The sequence below is a fragment of the Oryza brachyantha genome, chromosome 4, assembly GCF_000231095.2.
Source record: "Oryza brachyantha chromosome 4, ObraRS2, whole genome shotgun sequence".
NCBI lineage: Eukaryota > Viridiplantae > Streptophyta > Magnoliopsida > Poales > Poaceae > Oryza > Oryza brachyantha.
Genome location: NC_023166.2, coordinates 13562376 through 13577700, shown reverse-complemented (window position 1 = coordinate 13577700; position 15325 = coordinate 13562376). Strand labels below are relative to the sequence as shown.

General features: G+C 46.2%; 3 protein-coding genes across 5 annotated transcripts; all 3 read right to left on the bottom strand.

Moving 5' to 3' along the window:
• Nucleotides 1-1013: 1013 nt before the first annotated feature.
• Nucleotides 1014-1974, bottom strand: LOC107304103. 3 transcript variants are annotated; one of them, XM_015836476.1, is made up of 3 exons: nt 1759-1815; nt 1478-1628; nt 1014-1393 (listed from the first exon to the last, which is right to left on the bottom strand). In XM_015836476.1, exons 1-3 carry the CDS (start codon nt 1793-1795, stop codon nt 1174-1176), a joined length of 408 nt encoding a protein of 135 aa, XP_015691962.1. In that variant the 5' UTR covers nt 1796-1815; the 3' UTR covers nt 1014-1173. The 3 variants fall into 3 exon arrangements, 1 of the variants encoding a protein (XP_015691962.1); XR_001550098.1 differs by lacking the exon at nt 1759-1815 and adding an exon at nt 1876-1974 and having other exon boundaries at nt 1014-1628; XR_001550099.1 differs by having other exon boundaries at nt 1014-1628; nt 1763-1843.
• A 4599-nt stretch (nt 1975-6573) lies between these two features.
• On the bottom strand, nt 6574-8698 carry LOC102717792. Its single transcript, XM_040522942.1, has one exon. It carries the CDS (start codon nt 8665-8667, stop codon nt 6814-6816), a length of 1854 nt encoding a protein of 617 aa, XP_040378876.1. The 5' UTR covers nt 8668-8698; the 3' UTR covers nt 6574-6813.
• Nucleotides 8699-10514: 1816 nt separating this feature from the next.
• LOC102720876 (zinc finger protein CONSTANS-LIKE 3-like) lies at nt 10515-12552 on the bottom strand. The gene is made up of 2 exons (XM_040522919.1): nt 11609-12552; nt 10515-11494 (listed from the first exon to the last, which is right to left on the bottom strand). Exons 1-2 carry the CDS (start codon nt 12257-12259, stop codon nt 11147-11149), a joined length of 999 nt encoding a protein of 332 aa, XP_040378853.1. The 5' UTR covers nt 12260-12552; the 3' UTR covers nt 10515-11146.
• Nucleotides 12553-15325: the final 2773 nt, after the last annotated feature.

Below are 15325 nucleotides of genomic sequence, written 5' to 3'. Positions count from 1 at the left end.
CAGTGACTTTAAACCTCAGCCTAAGCGCATGCATTACGGAGATCTTTCTTTACATATCGACGCATCAAACTCTCAAAGAGCATTCCAGCTGAAGCCTTCTTATCCATTGTTTATTCAAATCCTCATGTGTAGGCCTCTAATCCTGTCTGCTCATCATTCACCTTTTGAAAAACTTCGTACATATTTTATATGATCTTATATCTTACGGCGAGTCCCTTTTGATCATGGATTGGAGTCTGATCGCTGCACTTTACAACTCCTTTTGAATGTAAAGTTCGCCGCTTCAGATTCTTGTCAAGGTTTTCACAGGGAATTTGCAGGGTAAGCCGAAATCATGTCATAATTTGTCGGCCTGCCGTTGTTATCAAGGGTTCTACTGGCTTCTACAAGGATGAAATTTTCTCTCTTTTTTTCGGAGAAGGTTTTTTCCCGCATCTACATCCAATCGCATGCATGCGATCTTTTTAAATTAGAAACTTAGCTCCTCAAACTGTCCAATCTAAACTGTCGGCTGCACTGTTGGAAATCTCTCCCTCACTCTATGTGTGTTTATCTCAAACACACACTAGCATTGTTTAGTGGGAAAGTATTCTAAGCACTCAAGAGAATGTCCTCTCGTTTATTACATGTTATTTAAATAATTATCAAAAAATTTTAAAAAAATTAATGAAGATAGAATAATATAAGATATATAACTATACAAACATGCAAGTTTAAATATGACTTCTGCAATCCATAACAAAAATAACAAATATGACTGTGAGTATACGTATACTATTTAGAGTTCAATTTGTTAGTTTTGTTATGGGCTATAGAAGTCATATTTAAACTTACATGTTTGTATAATGTTATATCTTATATTAATCTATCTTCCTAAATTTTTTAAAATTTTTTAATAATTATTTAGATAACATGCAATAGGTAAGAGAATATCCCTCAAGAGTTTAAAATCCACTCCCTTGTTTAGTTGGTAGACACACACGAAAAACTGAACAAGGTACTAAAGAATTTTTTGGTCGATGCAGCAACTAGCTCACACCATTTTCATGTTTATATAGACTCAACATACGTACAAGGAGATAACACGGCCAAACCCACTCAGCCACAACTCACACCGTGCAGCTAAACTAATGCATCGTGCAGCATCATGCATGCATGCACGCACGTCTAATGCTAGGACCGATTCACTCGGCGGCAGCATGGACCTCGCCTGGCCTGCGGTCCGGTTACTTCGCGCAACACTCCACTTGCAGCCAGGTTTAGTCTTTTGAAATATTCACTTGTGCCGTTGGTTCCACTCGCACCACCGCGCCGCACGGCACATCGGCATCTCGCCATGAGGTAGAACCAAGCAAGCTGTGCAGTATGCACGTATCTCACGTACACACATCTTCTATCATGTGAGTGATGCAAACACTTATTACATGCAAACAAAAATAACCATGCAAATACTCCGATGACAAGATTAAACTCTAACATGCACCACGGCGGGCGCGTCCTCCCCGGCCGGCGTCTCCGACGTGTTAAGCTCCGGCCGGCCAGCTGGGCGTCGCTGGAGGCGTTGTCCTTGTCCGCCGCCCTCTTGCTGCTGATGGCGCCGTGTATGTAGTCGATGTCCAGTGGCCCGCCTGCACGCCACAACAATCAAACAAAACAAAACAAAACGTCAGCACCAACAAACTCTCTCTTAGGACGCTGGGCAACAAATCCAACCCAAGAAAACAATCGGAAAAGGACTTCATCAAATGGGGATCGGACCCACGACATCAGGTATCTCCAAAGGCACCAACTCCATTGGGAATCAGAAACAGTTTTGAATCAGTAAGCACTACGTCTACACTTGGACGGTCGCACAATACACGACAAAGAACTTACGACGTATTGATTTCGGCATGTTCGATCTGACGAGCTTCTGGTCGCACGGGAAGCCGATTTGGTCGCGGTTATCTGGAGCCGACTCGGACTGCGATTCGACCCTGGACGGCTCTTTGATTCCGATTCAGCTACAACTTTGCTATATAAGAGATTGGCAAAATTTGCTATAGGCCATCGAAAAAACGCGTAATTAGTCGGTGAACACCGTAAGATCACGAATTTGCTGCAAGACACCAAAAAAAAATGATAATTAGCTGGTAGACACTCCGGTAATTATTTTATTTATTTCTAAGTCAAAAATTTTAAAAATGACAAGATTACCCTCGGTGGCCAATCCGTTATATCGACTGGGTCCGGTCGAATTAGGGTCGGTCAGTCTAGGCGCCACACCACACCCGAACCTTAGCCTACAGGGCGAGTGAGCCGGTGACAGCAGCGGCAACCTAGCTGCGACGAGGACAGCGGTGACTCGGCTACCGAGGGCAATCTCATCATTTTTTTAAAAAAATTGACTTAGAAATAAATAAAATAATGGTCAGAGTGTCTAACAGCTAATTATCATATTTTTGTGGTGCCTTGCAGCAAATTCCTAATCTTACGGTGTCCACCGGCTAATTACGTGTTTTTTTATACCCTGTAGCAAATTTTGCCGAAGAGATTTCCACCGAGGGTTTTTCTTCGTCGAGATCGATCCGTCACATCCAGCTAGAGCAAGCTTCCTTGGTTGATTACAAGTTAGAACGCGATTTTTGGCATGGACCCGCTCCCTGTGCCCTGCCTCGCCTTGCAGCCGCAGCAGCACAGCCTGGACGCTGTAAAGACGACGCTGTTCAATATCAAGGGACAGGACATCGGCTGCGGTTTAGATGGCATGACGAACAACAGCAAATTCTGGGTCACGCCGCGCGGCTGGATCCTGGCTCGCGATACCGCATCGATGTCCACCTTTCTGTTCAACCCTCGGAATCCTGACGAGAAGATCCAGCTGCCGCATTTAACCGAGGACCTGCGAACAACATGCGCCTGCCTGCTCTCGTGCAAGCCTACACTTCCTGGCTGCACCGTTCTTCTCGTTGAGCCCAACGCCACCGTCATCTGGCAATGTTGCGTCGGCGGCAAGGAGTGGGCGAGGCACGAGCACAACGTTGGAACGCAGCTCGTCGACCCAGCCAGTGATCTGCGCGAGAAGGTGCCAATGTGCCCGATCGCCGCTTGCCGGGGCAAATTCTACTTCAAGAGCGAGAGTTTCGCTGACATCGGTGTGCTCGAATTCTCTCCGACGCCTGTGTTCAGCTCCCTCAAGCTCGCTGGAGAGTGCGAAGTTCATCTGGACACGGCGAAGGTGTTCTTGGTGGAATCTGAGGAGGATCTTTACATGGTCGGCCTGGTCGATGGCTTTGGCTGGGACTTGATCGACTTGATGGACTATAGGATCCTAGTCCACAAGATGGATTTCTCTGTGCAGCAGTGGCGCAGAGCCTATGACCTCGGTGGTCGTGCTTTCCTGTTGGCTTCTGGCTATTTCGGCGCGTCGTGTTCAGCCGACGAGCATGGCCTAAAGGCGGACTGCGTCTATATGGTTTGTCCTGGGGATACGACATATTTGAAGATAACCAGCGTGAAAGATGGATGGATACAATTGATGAAAGTCCCAGCGGCAATAAGAGCATTGTGCCTTCTGCCCCCGCTGATCCATAGTCTTTTCTTCCTTGTGAAAGAAAAAGGTGTATCTAGGTTTCAGCGTTAGGAATTTAGGAGTTAGGACTGATAAGTTTTTGGGTAGGCTCGATATTTTGCATGCATACTGCAGATCTGTAAAATGAGTATTATTCTCAATTAGTATATTTTTTCTAATTAAATAAAGAGTGAAGTACACCAGCGGTCCCTAAACTTGTATGCATGTGTCATCTAGGTCCCTGGATTTTCAAAATGTATTTTTGGGTCTCCGAACTTGTCCGGGGGTGTCATACAGGTCCAAACGAGCTCCAACCCGCTCCATCCGCTGACGTGGCATGCCACGGTGACTTCTACGTGTTGGTGGTGCCACGTGGGTCCCACATGTCAGTTTCTCTCTCCTCCTTATTCTTTTCTCTCCCTTCTTGTAGGCGTCACCGTGGCATGCCACATCAGCGGATGGAGCGGGTCGATGCCCGTTTGGACCTATATGACACCTCCGGACAAGTTCGGGGACCCTAAAATGCATTTTGAGAGTTCAGTGACCTAAGTGACCTAGATGACACATGCATACAAGTTTAGAGACCACCGGTGCACTTCACTCTTAAATAAATTCTACTGTTTGATGAATGAGCATTCCTTTGTTCCGATGCGCTTGTAAAATTTTTGTTTATGTTTATATTCTAAAATTTAAAATTTCTACCTTAAACTTAAAGTTAATCGTAGGTTTTTTCACCAAAGTTTATTTTTTTTTAATTTTCTTTTAGATCACTAAGAATACGTATAAAAAATTTTATTTATAAATTATTATTCATTTACTAATACATCGTCTAGAGAAACCAAACAACTATCCGGAATTGCCAAACAGCACAATGTGTGACGTCCTCCTCTCCCGCGCAAGTCCACGTCACAGTGGGGGTGGTGCAGCTGGCTGCGTGGAAGTCGAAGAAGGTGTGAGCACGTTTAATATGCGAATACATCAAACTCATCAATTAAATTTTTAATTCTAAAATTTGAAATATATTTTAGAGATTTTTAAATATTTTTTATTTTTTAGTCGGATTTTAGATTGTTAAAAACACTTATATAGAAATATTATTCATAATCTATGTTTTATTAGCAAATATATCGCCTCCACTTCAAGCTTCATAGTCGCCTCCTCTTCCCTTGATTGAGCTCAGCCTCCATAATCGCCTCCTCTTCAAGCTCGAGCTCCGTCACCTCCGCCTCTTCCAGCTTGAGCTAGAACTCCGACAATGGGCCAAAAAAGGAAGAGGGCGGGTTGGTGACGCGGAGCTTCGCCATAGCCACCTCATCAAGCTTGGCTCAAACTCTGGTGAACGTCTGGGCGGTGAAGAGGCAAAGAGGGGATAGGAGAAGTAAAGCATCTCACCAACAGGATAGACCCACCATGTTTTAATGAGATTTATTTCAGTCCAACAAAAAATAACAAAACTAACTCGAGGTACCAGTACCTCATGGTACCAAATTGTTTCTGATCATTGGATCTAACAGTGCATATCTTATTCAGTTAGATCCAATGGTGAAAAACGATTTGGTACCTCGAGATACCGGTACCTCGAGGTACTTTTTATTGGACCGGAGCAAATCTCTATTTTTATTCTTTTATTACTAACCATAGTGTTACATAGGAACCACTTTAGACAAAGATTGTGTCAACGTGTCACAAAAAATAAAGCCATCCTCTAAACTATTGGGAGTTTTATATTTGGCATTGTGGTTGAGTGGCGAAAGCCAAGTTAGGGCTATGTCAATAAACATGCTCTGAAGTTTGCATTTGATAATCTTGCAGATTCTCTGGCCCATCACAGGACAGGGGCCCAACTAAAGCCCATCTGACTCCCTTGATCGAGCGGCCCGACCTATGTACATCGGATATTCTAAACAAGAAAAAGGTCATGGTGTCTCCCTTAACTATAGTGTGTGTGTTTGATTTTCGTCCTTAACCATAAAAATGAGTACAATGTATCCCTCATGTCTTGGATCGGTGCAAATAAAGTCCTAAGGCAATATTGAGTCCGGTTTTTACTGACGTGGTGCTAACATGGCTAGTTTGATTCTGTCCTCGTCCTACGTGGTGCTGACTAAAGATTAAAAATTAAAATAAAATAGAGAAAATCTAAAAAATGTCCATTGACAAACGTCCGAGTCTAAGAAATGTCATTGACGAATACGAGTTCTAAGAAATGTCATCGTACAAATAAATTTGTCTAAGAAATGCTATTGCCGTTAGATTTTCATCTATTTTTTGCCGTTAAATACACTGTTTATATTATAGCACTTAACGAAAAAAGTTAACGAAATTCTAACGGCGATGGCATTTCTTAGACAAATTTTTTTGTTTGATGGCATTTTATAGAACTCACACTCATCAATAACATTTCTTAGAATTAAGTGTTTATCAATGATATTTGTTAGATTTTTCTCAATAAAATATAAGGGGCTCATATGTCGATCAAAGAAGAGAGAGGAGAAAAATAATCATGTGGAGGGTGGGACCCACTGATAATATTTTTATCTTTTTATTTGACTGACATATGAGCCTGTATATTTTTATTTTAATTTTAATCTTTTAATTTTATTTCTAATGTCATATCAATGGCACACATGATGATGACCTAAGTCAAACTAGTCACGACATCATCATGTCAGTAAAAACTAGACTCAATACTTACTTGAGGCTTTATTTGCATCGGTTTTAAAAGATGGGAGATACGTTCTATCTGGTTTTGCTGTTGACGAACGAAAATCGAACTCACCAACCTTTTCTCTATTCCAAACAGCCATCATTTTCCTCCTCCAGCGAATCCCATCACAGGCTGGGACAGATTGGTCTTTCCCTCGGTTCTCAACTGGCTGAATTGTTTTCTCATTTCAGATGTTATTAGCATGGGAATCACTCGACAGAGTAGCAGTTTTGAAACCAACCACTAAAGAATTAAGCCAAAGCCCAACTTTGTTGTAAAACTAGCCTTACCAGAATTCAGAAATACCGTAGTTGATTCTATTATCCAAAACCCATTGAAATTTCCACACATGAAGGATCACACCGCGACTAAGTGACTATTCCCCAAGAACAACTCAAAATTGACAAAACAACAAAATACGTTAATTGTACACAATCGAGTAATTCCAGACACCTGTTTATGCCATCTCTCTACATTTATCTCCATCTCTCTACATTTATCTAGTGAAAATGGCTAACTCAAATGTATAGCATCCTAGCAATCTAGCATTTCGAAACTAAACTATCTCACCGTCCACAATGAAATGCCTCATCAGAACAATTTCTTTCACAAGATTCCTGTAGGTGAAGGGCCGGACAGCAGCCCTCAGAAAGCTCCCAGGAGGTGCCTTACCCTTCTTCCCCTTCTCATTCGCACCTCTGCTCTTTGAACTCTCCTGCTGCTCATCCTCATCCTCGGTCTGCTCCTGTTCCATAACCATTGTGTTTAAACGCGCCATTTTCCACTCCATCTCTTTCTCCTGCTCCGCCTGTCGCCTATTATATTCATTTGACGCCTCGATGCTTGTCTTGACCAATTTCTCCATTTTATCCGAACTTGTCATCGCCTGCTTCCATTGCTCATCCCAGTACTTCTCACTCTCCTCATCACTTTCCACTTCTTCTGTTTCTACCTCTTCACCGACATCAATTACTTCCTCATCGTCATCACCGGGTTCTTCATCAGCAATACCACCATCCTCATCAAACCCATCATCCTCAACCCAATCAACAACCTCAGTTTCACTGTCATCTCCACCCTCATTGTCACTCTCATTATCATCTGGCGCATCACATCCAAGCTCCATCTCCTCCAGCTTGACCTTCCATTCCTTGGTGTATGGATGGAGCAGCTCCATGGGATGGTTCGTGAGCAGGAACTCCAAGCACCGGTTTTTGTCGGCGTCGCTCAGCTTCGAGTACGCATTCACAACATCATCCACATAGGCCTTTGGGCTCGCCTTCACGATCCGGCAGAGTCCACCGAAGTAGGTGGTGCGAATGACCTGGCCATCGTGCTCGAGATCGAACAAGAACTGGTTCTCCGTCGCGGGATCAACCAATGGGCGGAGCTGGCTGTAGAAATCCTTCTGCGGCTCGAACCGCGACTGGTACAACGGCCGTTTGACATATATGATGTCCGGGCGAGTCCAGGCCGCGCACCGCGTGATCAGCTCGCGCGTTGGGTTGCCAAACCGCCCCATGAGGCTCCACTTGTCGAGCCGCTCCTCCTTGCTGGCCTGGACGGCGACCTCAGCGGAGAGCGTCCACTGCTCCCAGGGAAGCTCGCTGGGGCGCCACCTTGGATGTCGCACGAAGACCCAGTAGTACCGGAACCCGACGGCGGCGTCGAGCTCGTTGAGGCGGTTGGAGAACTGGTTGGACATGTCGAACTGCTCGACGCGGTCCCACTCGTCGTGGTCGGAGACCTCGGACATGAGGGAGACGCGGTCGTCGGAGAAGCGGCCGCGAATGGGCGGGCCGACGACGATGCCGCGCCAGGAGTAAGGCCCGTAGCGGCCGAACCTGTACCAGTCGTGAGGATGGCGGAGGCGCGGGTCATCGGGCCCGTCCATGAAGCGGACGGACCGGTCGTACCCGAGGCCGATCATCTCGAGCTCGGCGTCGGTGAAGGCGTCGGCCTGGTTCTCCTTGGCGGCGCGCCGCTTGCGCCGGTAGAAGGCGTTCTCGGCCATGCGGCGGCTGCGGATGCGGGCGCGGGACTTGGCCTCCCGCCGCACGTCGCCGCTGCCCTCGATGCGGCCCCCCGACGGTTTCCTGTGCTTCTTGCTGCGGCCAGCGCGGGCCACGGTAGAGGGTTCCTCCGGCGGTTCCGTTCGCGGTGGGCGCGGAGGCGGGGTCGGAGAGGCCGGGAAGGAAGCGGCGGCGGAGGCATGGATTTTGGCGGAGGTGCGCCTGCGTCCTGGGGTGGCGAGAGGTGCCGGCCCGAGGCGGGACGGGGAGACGGTGGTGATGAGGAGGAGGGGATGGACGAGGCGGAGACCGGAGTAGTGGGGGTTGAGGCGGAGGAGGCGAGGGGATTGCGGGGGTTTGGGGTGGAGGAGGGTGGCCGTGGCTGACGCGGACGCCATGGCTGGCTCCGGCTGGGGGCTTCGGGTTTTAGCTGGGGTTGGGGATTTTTCCTCACTTCGCCCCAACTGGCCCTGCGTGTAAGAGACGGTGGTGATAACTGCGGCCCATGGGCCGTTCTTGCTTGGCAATAAGCGGCCCGGTCCAGTTTTGACTCATTGTTTGTACCGTCAAATGGAAAAGTCCACCTTAGGTCTCTCAACCGTTGTTCGAGTTTCATTTACCGCTCCGAACCGTAAAACCGGCGAGAAATGATGCCGTCCCCTATTCTTGATGCCCGCTTCACCGGATTTCCCCCGCTGCCCTTCCCAAGATCCGCGATGGTCTCAAGCCAGTCTACGGAGGAAGGGGTGATGATGGAGAGCTTGCGAACCACCACCACATTCATCACCGCAAGCCCTTTGCCCTCATTGATCCTCTCTCTCATCTCTTCCACCCCTTGCTCCATTCTAGGCTTAGATATGACGACCCTCTTTGCTCCTTTTCGATGACCTCGGCATTAGGCTTGAGCTCAGCTGTCGCCCCAACGCCACCTTGTCGACCTTGAGAGAAGAGGCTCGAGCTCAGCTACCACTACCTAGTTGACTTTGAGGGAGGAGGGATGTCATTGGATACATCAAGGTGCTTTATGCATATGGTGAATGGAGGATTAGCTAGGATAGTACGTTGCACCTTGTCTAAGCTCCACGACGTGTTGGCGGTGGGTTGGACAAAAGTGAGAGAGATGGGAGACAAGGAGAGCTGACAGGCGGCCAAGACCCATGCCTAGCGAGCTCGATGGAGAGCCGAGGGTGGAGGAAAGAGGGAGAGAAGGGGAAGAATTGAAGGGAGAAAGAGTAAGGTGAAGGAAATAGAATCCACGGTCATGTGGGTCTCAGTAATTTTTTACTAACATATGGTCCCAATACATTATATTTAGTCTTTTAATTTTCTATTTTTTTATTCCAATGCCATATGAACATCACATCGCTACCATATAGGATAAAAACAAGTCAAACAAGCCATGTGTGCCATGTTAACCAAAATTGCTCTCTTTGAGACTTAATTTGTATTGATTCTAAAAGTTGTCGATGCTATATATCTATATATCTGGTCTCGTGGCTCAGAGACGTGAATAAAACTCGAACCATTGTTGAGGACATAAAGTGGATATTTTTTCTTGACAAATTGTTGGTCGCTGATTTCTTGGTAAATATGTGAGTTTTTTCTCAGCAACATATAGGTGATTGGTCTACTTTTTCGTAAAAAGAAGCCAAACGACATATTTGCAAACAAAAAATAATTTTTGAATATAATTTTTTATGTGTATTTTTAGCGATCTAAAAGTCAATGCTAAAAATAAACTTCAACGAAAAAACTACAAAATTGACTTTAAATTTAAGGTTGAAAATTTAAATTTTGGCTTATAAACATAAGCATAAACTAAAAGATGGGTCATTACAAATTTGCGCATCATTTTATTTTAAAAGGGGTAGATACACCGGTAGGGGCATAATTAAAACGCTCAACCCTAAACAATGGCTATAATTACAACGAAAGAAAAACCACGACCCTTAATAGGTGAAGTTTTGTAAGCACTTTGGTTTGGCAAAGCTCGGTCAGTTCTAGCTAGTTTGTTTCCCCTACACAGTAGAACTAGTAAAATTTAAAGTCACGTAAAGGTAGTCAGAATGTCAATTTGTCAACCTGTATTTGGGTTTCTGTTGGTGGAGTACTTTTGATCTTGTCATTATTTTGGTCATGCGCACGCATTTTTAAGTTAGTGATACAATAGATAGACATTACAGGCGGATGCACTGTTGCAAGTTGCAACAACACGAATTTCTCAAGAATTTTACACCGATCTCACAAAAAAAAGTTTACTCCGCGCCAGCACCCGGAGTTCTGGATATTGCATCTCACTAGTGGTTTTAACCAACAAAGGCAGCCAACCAAACAAATAAAAATCTACCAGGCTACAAAAAGGAGACAGTACGTAGCTAAGTGTGCCAATAACAAAGGTTGAAAGATACTAAACACACCAACGGCAACATCGAAACAGATATGGCACAATAAAGAAAGACGGCCTAACCTCCTTCCTGTCCTCCTTCCCGTCGCGTCACCTCTAATGGCGACACTGTTCTACAACCAACCAGCAGCAAACAAAGCAGAAGACACTAATTCATGAGAAGCTTTAATGCGATCGATGATGCAACGGCTAATTACTGATTCATTAGTAAAATTACAGTTGCAGATTAGCAGCAGCAGTTCGTGATGTGATGATAATATACATGCAAGGATAGGAGGATCAGAGGAGGGAGGAGTGGAAGTCCGGATTGCTTCCGTGTAATAATCGTACAATCGATTAATTAATGCTACAGAGAGCATTTCCCGCGCGCGCGAAATGCATGCAACAAAATTACGGCCCAACGAGGAGGAGGGCTAGTGTACACAGGGATTGGTCGCCGTGGCGATGGCGCGGCGCCCACCGATCCGATCAGATCAGAAGGTCGGCACGACGCCGTCCACGCCGTAGTCGGCGTCGGAGCCGGGCGCCATGAGCGCGGCGACGGCGGCCGCGGCGGAGGAGTACATCTCCTCGTCCTCCCCGTCCGCGTCCGCGTCCGCGCCGCCAGGGATGCGCTTGGCGAACCGGCCCTTGATGCGCGGCCGCGTCTCCGCGTACGCCTTCCGGGACGCGTACCGGATGGTCTTCTCGAACCGCCGGCTCTTGCGCTTCTCCCTGTACCGCATCAGCCGCGCCTCCCGCTCCCGCCCCTTGCTCACCACCGGCATCGGGGCGGCGCCCGCCGCCGCGTCCGGCACCACCGCCGCCTCCGAGGATGAGACCTGCGGCGTATCAGAAGCAAACGTCTTGCCTCAGGACACTTTCACTGGATAGCTCATCGAGGATTTAAGAAATACGTGCTGCTAGAGTGGTGGTAATAATCTTGAGTTGCTTACGCTGTGGTTCATGGAGTGGTCGGAGTAGAAAAGCTTGCCGCCAGTGATGTCGAGCTCGGGCGGACCGTTCTGCACGCCGATGGATTTGATGTCGTCCATGGAGCGCGCGAAGTCGAGGTCGAGGTAAGGGTCGGAGTCGGCGTAGAACACGCCAGTTGCACCGACAGCGCCATCTTTCTGCCCGTGGTCGGGTTCGGGGAGGAGCCACGACGCGGCCTCGGCGTCGTTGCTCCCGTCGTCGTCGGCCGCCGCCGCCGCACCGCCGTGGGCACCGGCACCAGGTGGGCCCGACGAGGCGAAGGGCTTGGGTGCGTCGGCCAGCGCGCCGAAGAAGGGCGCGACGGGGAGCCGCTCGTGGCGGCGCGCGAGCGGGTTGGCGGAGTGGATGTCGGCGTCGCACGCGGCGCAGAGCGCGGCGGCGTCGGCCCTGCACGTGACGGCCGCGGGCGCGTGCTCGCAGACCTCGCAGAGCCAGACCCGCGCGTGGCGCGACCCGGGCCCGTGCGCGTGCGCGTCGCACCCGGCGCAGAGGAACGCCGCGTCGGCGCGGCAGAACAGCCGCGCCGCCTCGCCGCCGCACGCGTCGCACGCCCTCGCCGCCAGGCCCCAGTAGGCCCCGCCCACCACCGCCGACTTGTCGTCCCCCTCCATGCGCACACTCCCTCCTCGCTCCGAGCTCACTCGCGCTAGTGGCGTCCGCGAGAAGGCGAATCTCAGCCAAGCTTTCGGCCCCCTCACCCCTCCCTCCCCGCTTCGGATTTGAGCCCGGTTGCGCTTAGGTTTTCCAAGCGGGCGCGCGACGTGGACGCGCTCCAAACCACGGAAGTCCCTGTCCCGGCGGGCCGGGGCCTGTTTTGTTCGCCAGTGCCGCCCCTCCCCCTCTCGCCACGCCGCTCGGCTCGATCTCGAGGTCTCGGCTCGACTCCGACGGGGTTGCGTTTGCTGCGCACCCCCGTCTCGCGGGAAAGGCCGCCAAACGTGCTCGTCGTTGTCGACGCGAAAATTAGGCCGGCGTCGTTACACGGCAAGTTGCGGGATGCGACGGCGACGGCCGGGCCGGGGGGCCGCGCGCTGCATGCGTCGCTACGATTCGTCGCCGTGGGGGACCCAGCACGGGGAACAGGTGTCGCCAAGCGGTTGGCCCGCGCGATCTCTCCCTTATCTCTTCGGCTCGATCGGGAGAGCGATGGCGAGAGCCTAGTGTGCACCCGCGGCGAGGCTGCGGCCTTGATTCTTCGCGCGCGGAATCCAACGGTGGCATGCATGGTGGTAGCCTGGTAGGCCGTTCTAGAACGCGACGTGAACTGGAGTTCGCAGTGAGAGAGCAGAGTTTCTCAGTAAAACAGATAACTTTGAAGGGAATTCTACTACCAGATTTGGGCAGAATTTGCAGGTAGTGCCGTTCCTTGCTTGAAGTTCTTTAAGACTAAAACAAAATTCTCTTATGATGAATTCATCCAGGACGATCTCATCGCTTATAGCTTCAGCTAATGCCAAATCCCAAATGGACGCTTGTCGATGTTATGGTTCGCAGATAGAAGGACATGTAACCTTAGATGTGTAATAATGGTTCCATTTTGGCTTATTTCCAAAATTCCAAACACATTCTGAATGTCTGATAGAGTGATAGGACCTGAACATGTTGGCATGTGTATCATTTGGGAGGTTTCGTGCAACACTCCAAAATAAATATTTTCTGTTTAAATTGTGCACTTATATACAAGTAAGATAGCAATTCACAAAAATATACATATGCTGCGAGATGAGTTTGCACCACCACGTGGAACCGCACCCTCACCACGCGGCATCCGGCGGTACCACGCTGTGCACATTATCTCACTACTATACATGTGCTAACGCTACGGTGTCATAATATTTTTATTCATATATTATTTAATTTTGTTATTTAAATTAATTATACATTAATTCGATTCAAGTCATATATCAAACATACATGTGCTAACGTATGGTGATATTTAATAATAAAAATCGAAGGATTAAAATAAAGTTTATGTTTCAGACATTGTATAATTATATTTATCCATAGTCATATTCAACCAAATAAAATTTATGGTCGTGTGTACCCTCCACCATGCTATTAAGGCATGTCTATACTAAAGATATATTAAATAGAAATCTTTTTAAAGACATACGCATCGGTCCTTGATATAATGCAATTGAGATCTATCTTCTAATTCATATAAACAATTAGTAAACCCAGTGAACAACATTTTTTAATCACAATCTAACAAAAATAAAAAAAATCATATATATAATTAGTCATAAATCTTACGTGTATATATAGCATAATTATACGAGCTATATATACTTGCAAAGTGTATAAATTTATATTTTATAGAAAGTATCTAATATATAGAAATATTTTATCTATACATGGTAGTGAGGGATGTACAGTCGATGTGGAACATTCGATTGATGTAGATAATTTTGGATCGTTGGATTTGTCTCGTGAGGCAATGAATCATGAGTCACACCAGTTGATACATGGTAGGATAGGGTATTTTAATGATACATGCGTATATATATATTAAATAAATAATTTAATTTTGACTTAAACAATTTGCTTATTTATTCTATGGCTTATGATATTATATATTTGCCATAAAATTTAAAACATACAAACGGTCAACCAAAGACCGAAATTTAACAGCGCCTAAAAAACAGATGGAGTAGTGCAAATACTACTAGCTCTCGCAATTACCTATAAGTCAATCTGAATACATAAATATTTGTAATTTAAATAATATATGTACGTTTATATTACACAATTTATTTTATACTCGTTTTTATTTGACACTGTTAATTCATTCGTGTTGATATCCGTTGATTTAGAGGTATATGGTTGACTATTCGTGTTGATATATATACATATTAAAATTATTTATTTAATTTGATTCATTATTAGTAAAGGGAATGTCGTATAATACTCATAAAAACTTTGAAAAAGATGAATGGTTAAATAAAGATTTAAAATTCAGTGCTGCGATATAAAAATAATGAGGGGTATTACAAATACCTCCGCATACAAAATAGCTCTCATTATTCCCTATTTGTCAACCCGAATGGATATTAAAATTTTAGATTATATATATTATATATTTTTAAATTAATATTTGGTTTATTTTTGATTTAACACCGTTGATTTAGGGTCTATGGGTGATTATTCGTGTTGATATATATAATATATAATTGATTATCTCTTTATGACTTTAACTTATTACTTTTTTCAAAAATATCCATATGTATGAAGGCTAATTGCCTGCCTACGCATGCGCCGATAGATTGATGGCTAGCATTCATTTTTCATCCATTTTAGTTAGTCACCATGCATGGCAATTAATCTGCAATTCTGCATGCTAAGCCGTTCGGTTGCATGCGTGATCTGCGGATTTACATGGATGCGCAATCTGCGGACTAATGGCTTGTTTAGTTCCCAATTTTTTTTTCCAAAAACATCATATCAAATTTTTGGACACCTAAATAAAGTATTAAACATAGATGAATCAAAAAACTAATTGTACAGTTATGGAAGAAATCTTGAGACGAATCTTTTGAGCCTAATTAGTCCATGATTAGTCATAAGTGCTATAGTACCAATATGTGCTAATGACGGATTAATTAGGCTCCAAAGATTGTCTCGCGGTTTCTAGGCTAGCCGTGAAATTCGTTTTTTCATTCGTGTCCGAAAATCCCTTC

Excerpts from the sequence above, each read along its gene's own strand:
- LOC107304103 (XM_015836476.1), bottom strand. The coding sequence starts at position 1,795 with ATGGAGTTGGTGCCTTTGGAGATACCTGATGTCGTGG. Across the intron at positions 1,629-1,758 it reads GGAGATACCTGATGTCGTGG|GCGGGCCACTGGACATCGAC; the intron begins GTCCGATCCCCA and ends TGTGGCGTGCAG. Across the intron at positions 1,394-1,477 it reads ACGCGCCCGCCGTGGTGCAT|AAGATGTGTGTACGTGAGAT; the intron begins GTTAGAGTTTAA and ends CTCACATGATAG.
- LOC102717792 (XM_040522942.1), bottom strand. The coding sequence starts at position 8,667 with ATGGCGTCCGCGTCAGCCACGGCCACCCTCCTCCACCCCAAACCCCCG.
- LOC102720876 (XM_040522919.1), bottom strand. The coding sequence starts at position 12,259 with ATGGAGGGGGACGACAAGTCGGCGGTGGTGGGCGGGGCCTACTGGGGC. Across the intron at positions 11,495-11,608 it reads ACCACTCCATGAACCACAGC|GTCTCATCCTCGGAGGCGGC; the intron begins GTAAGCAACTCA and ends GATACGCCGCAG.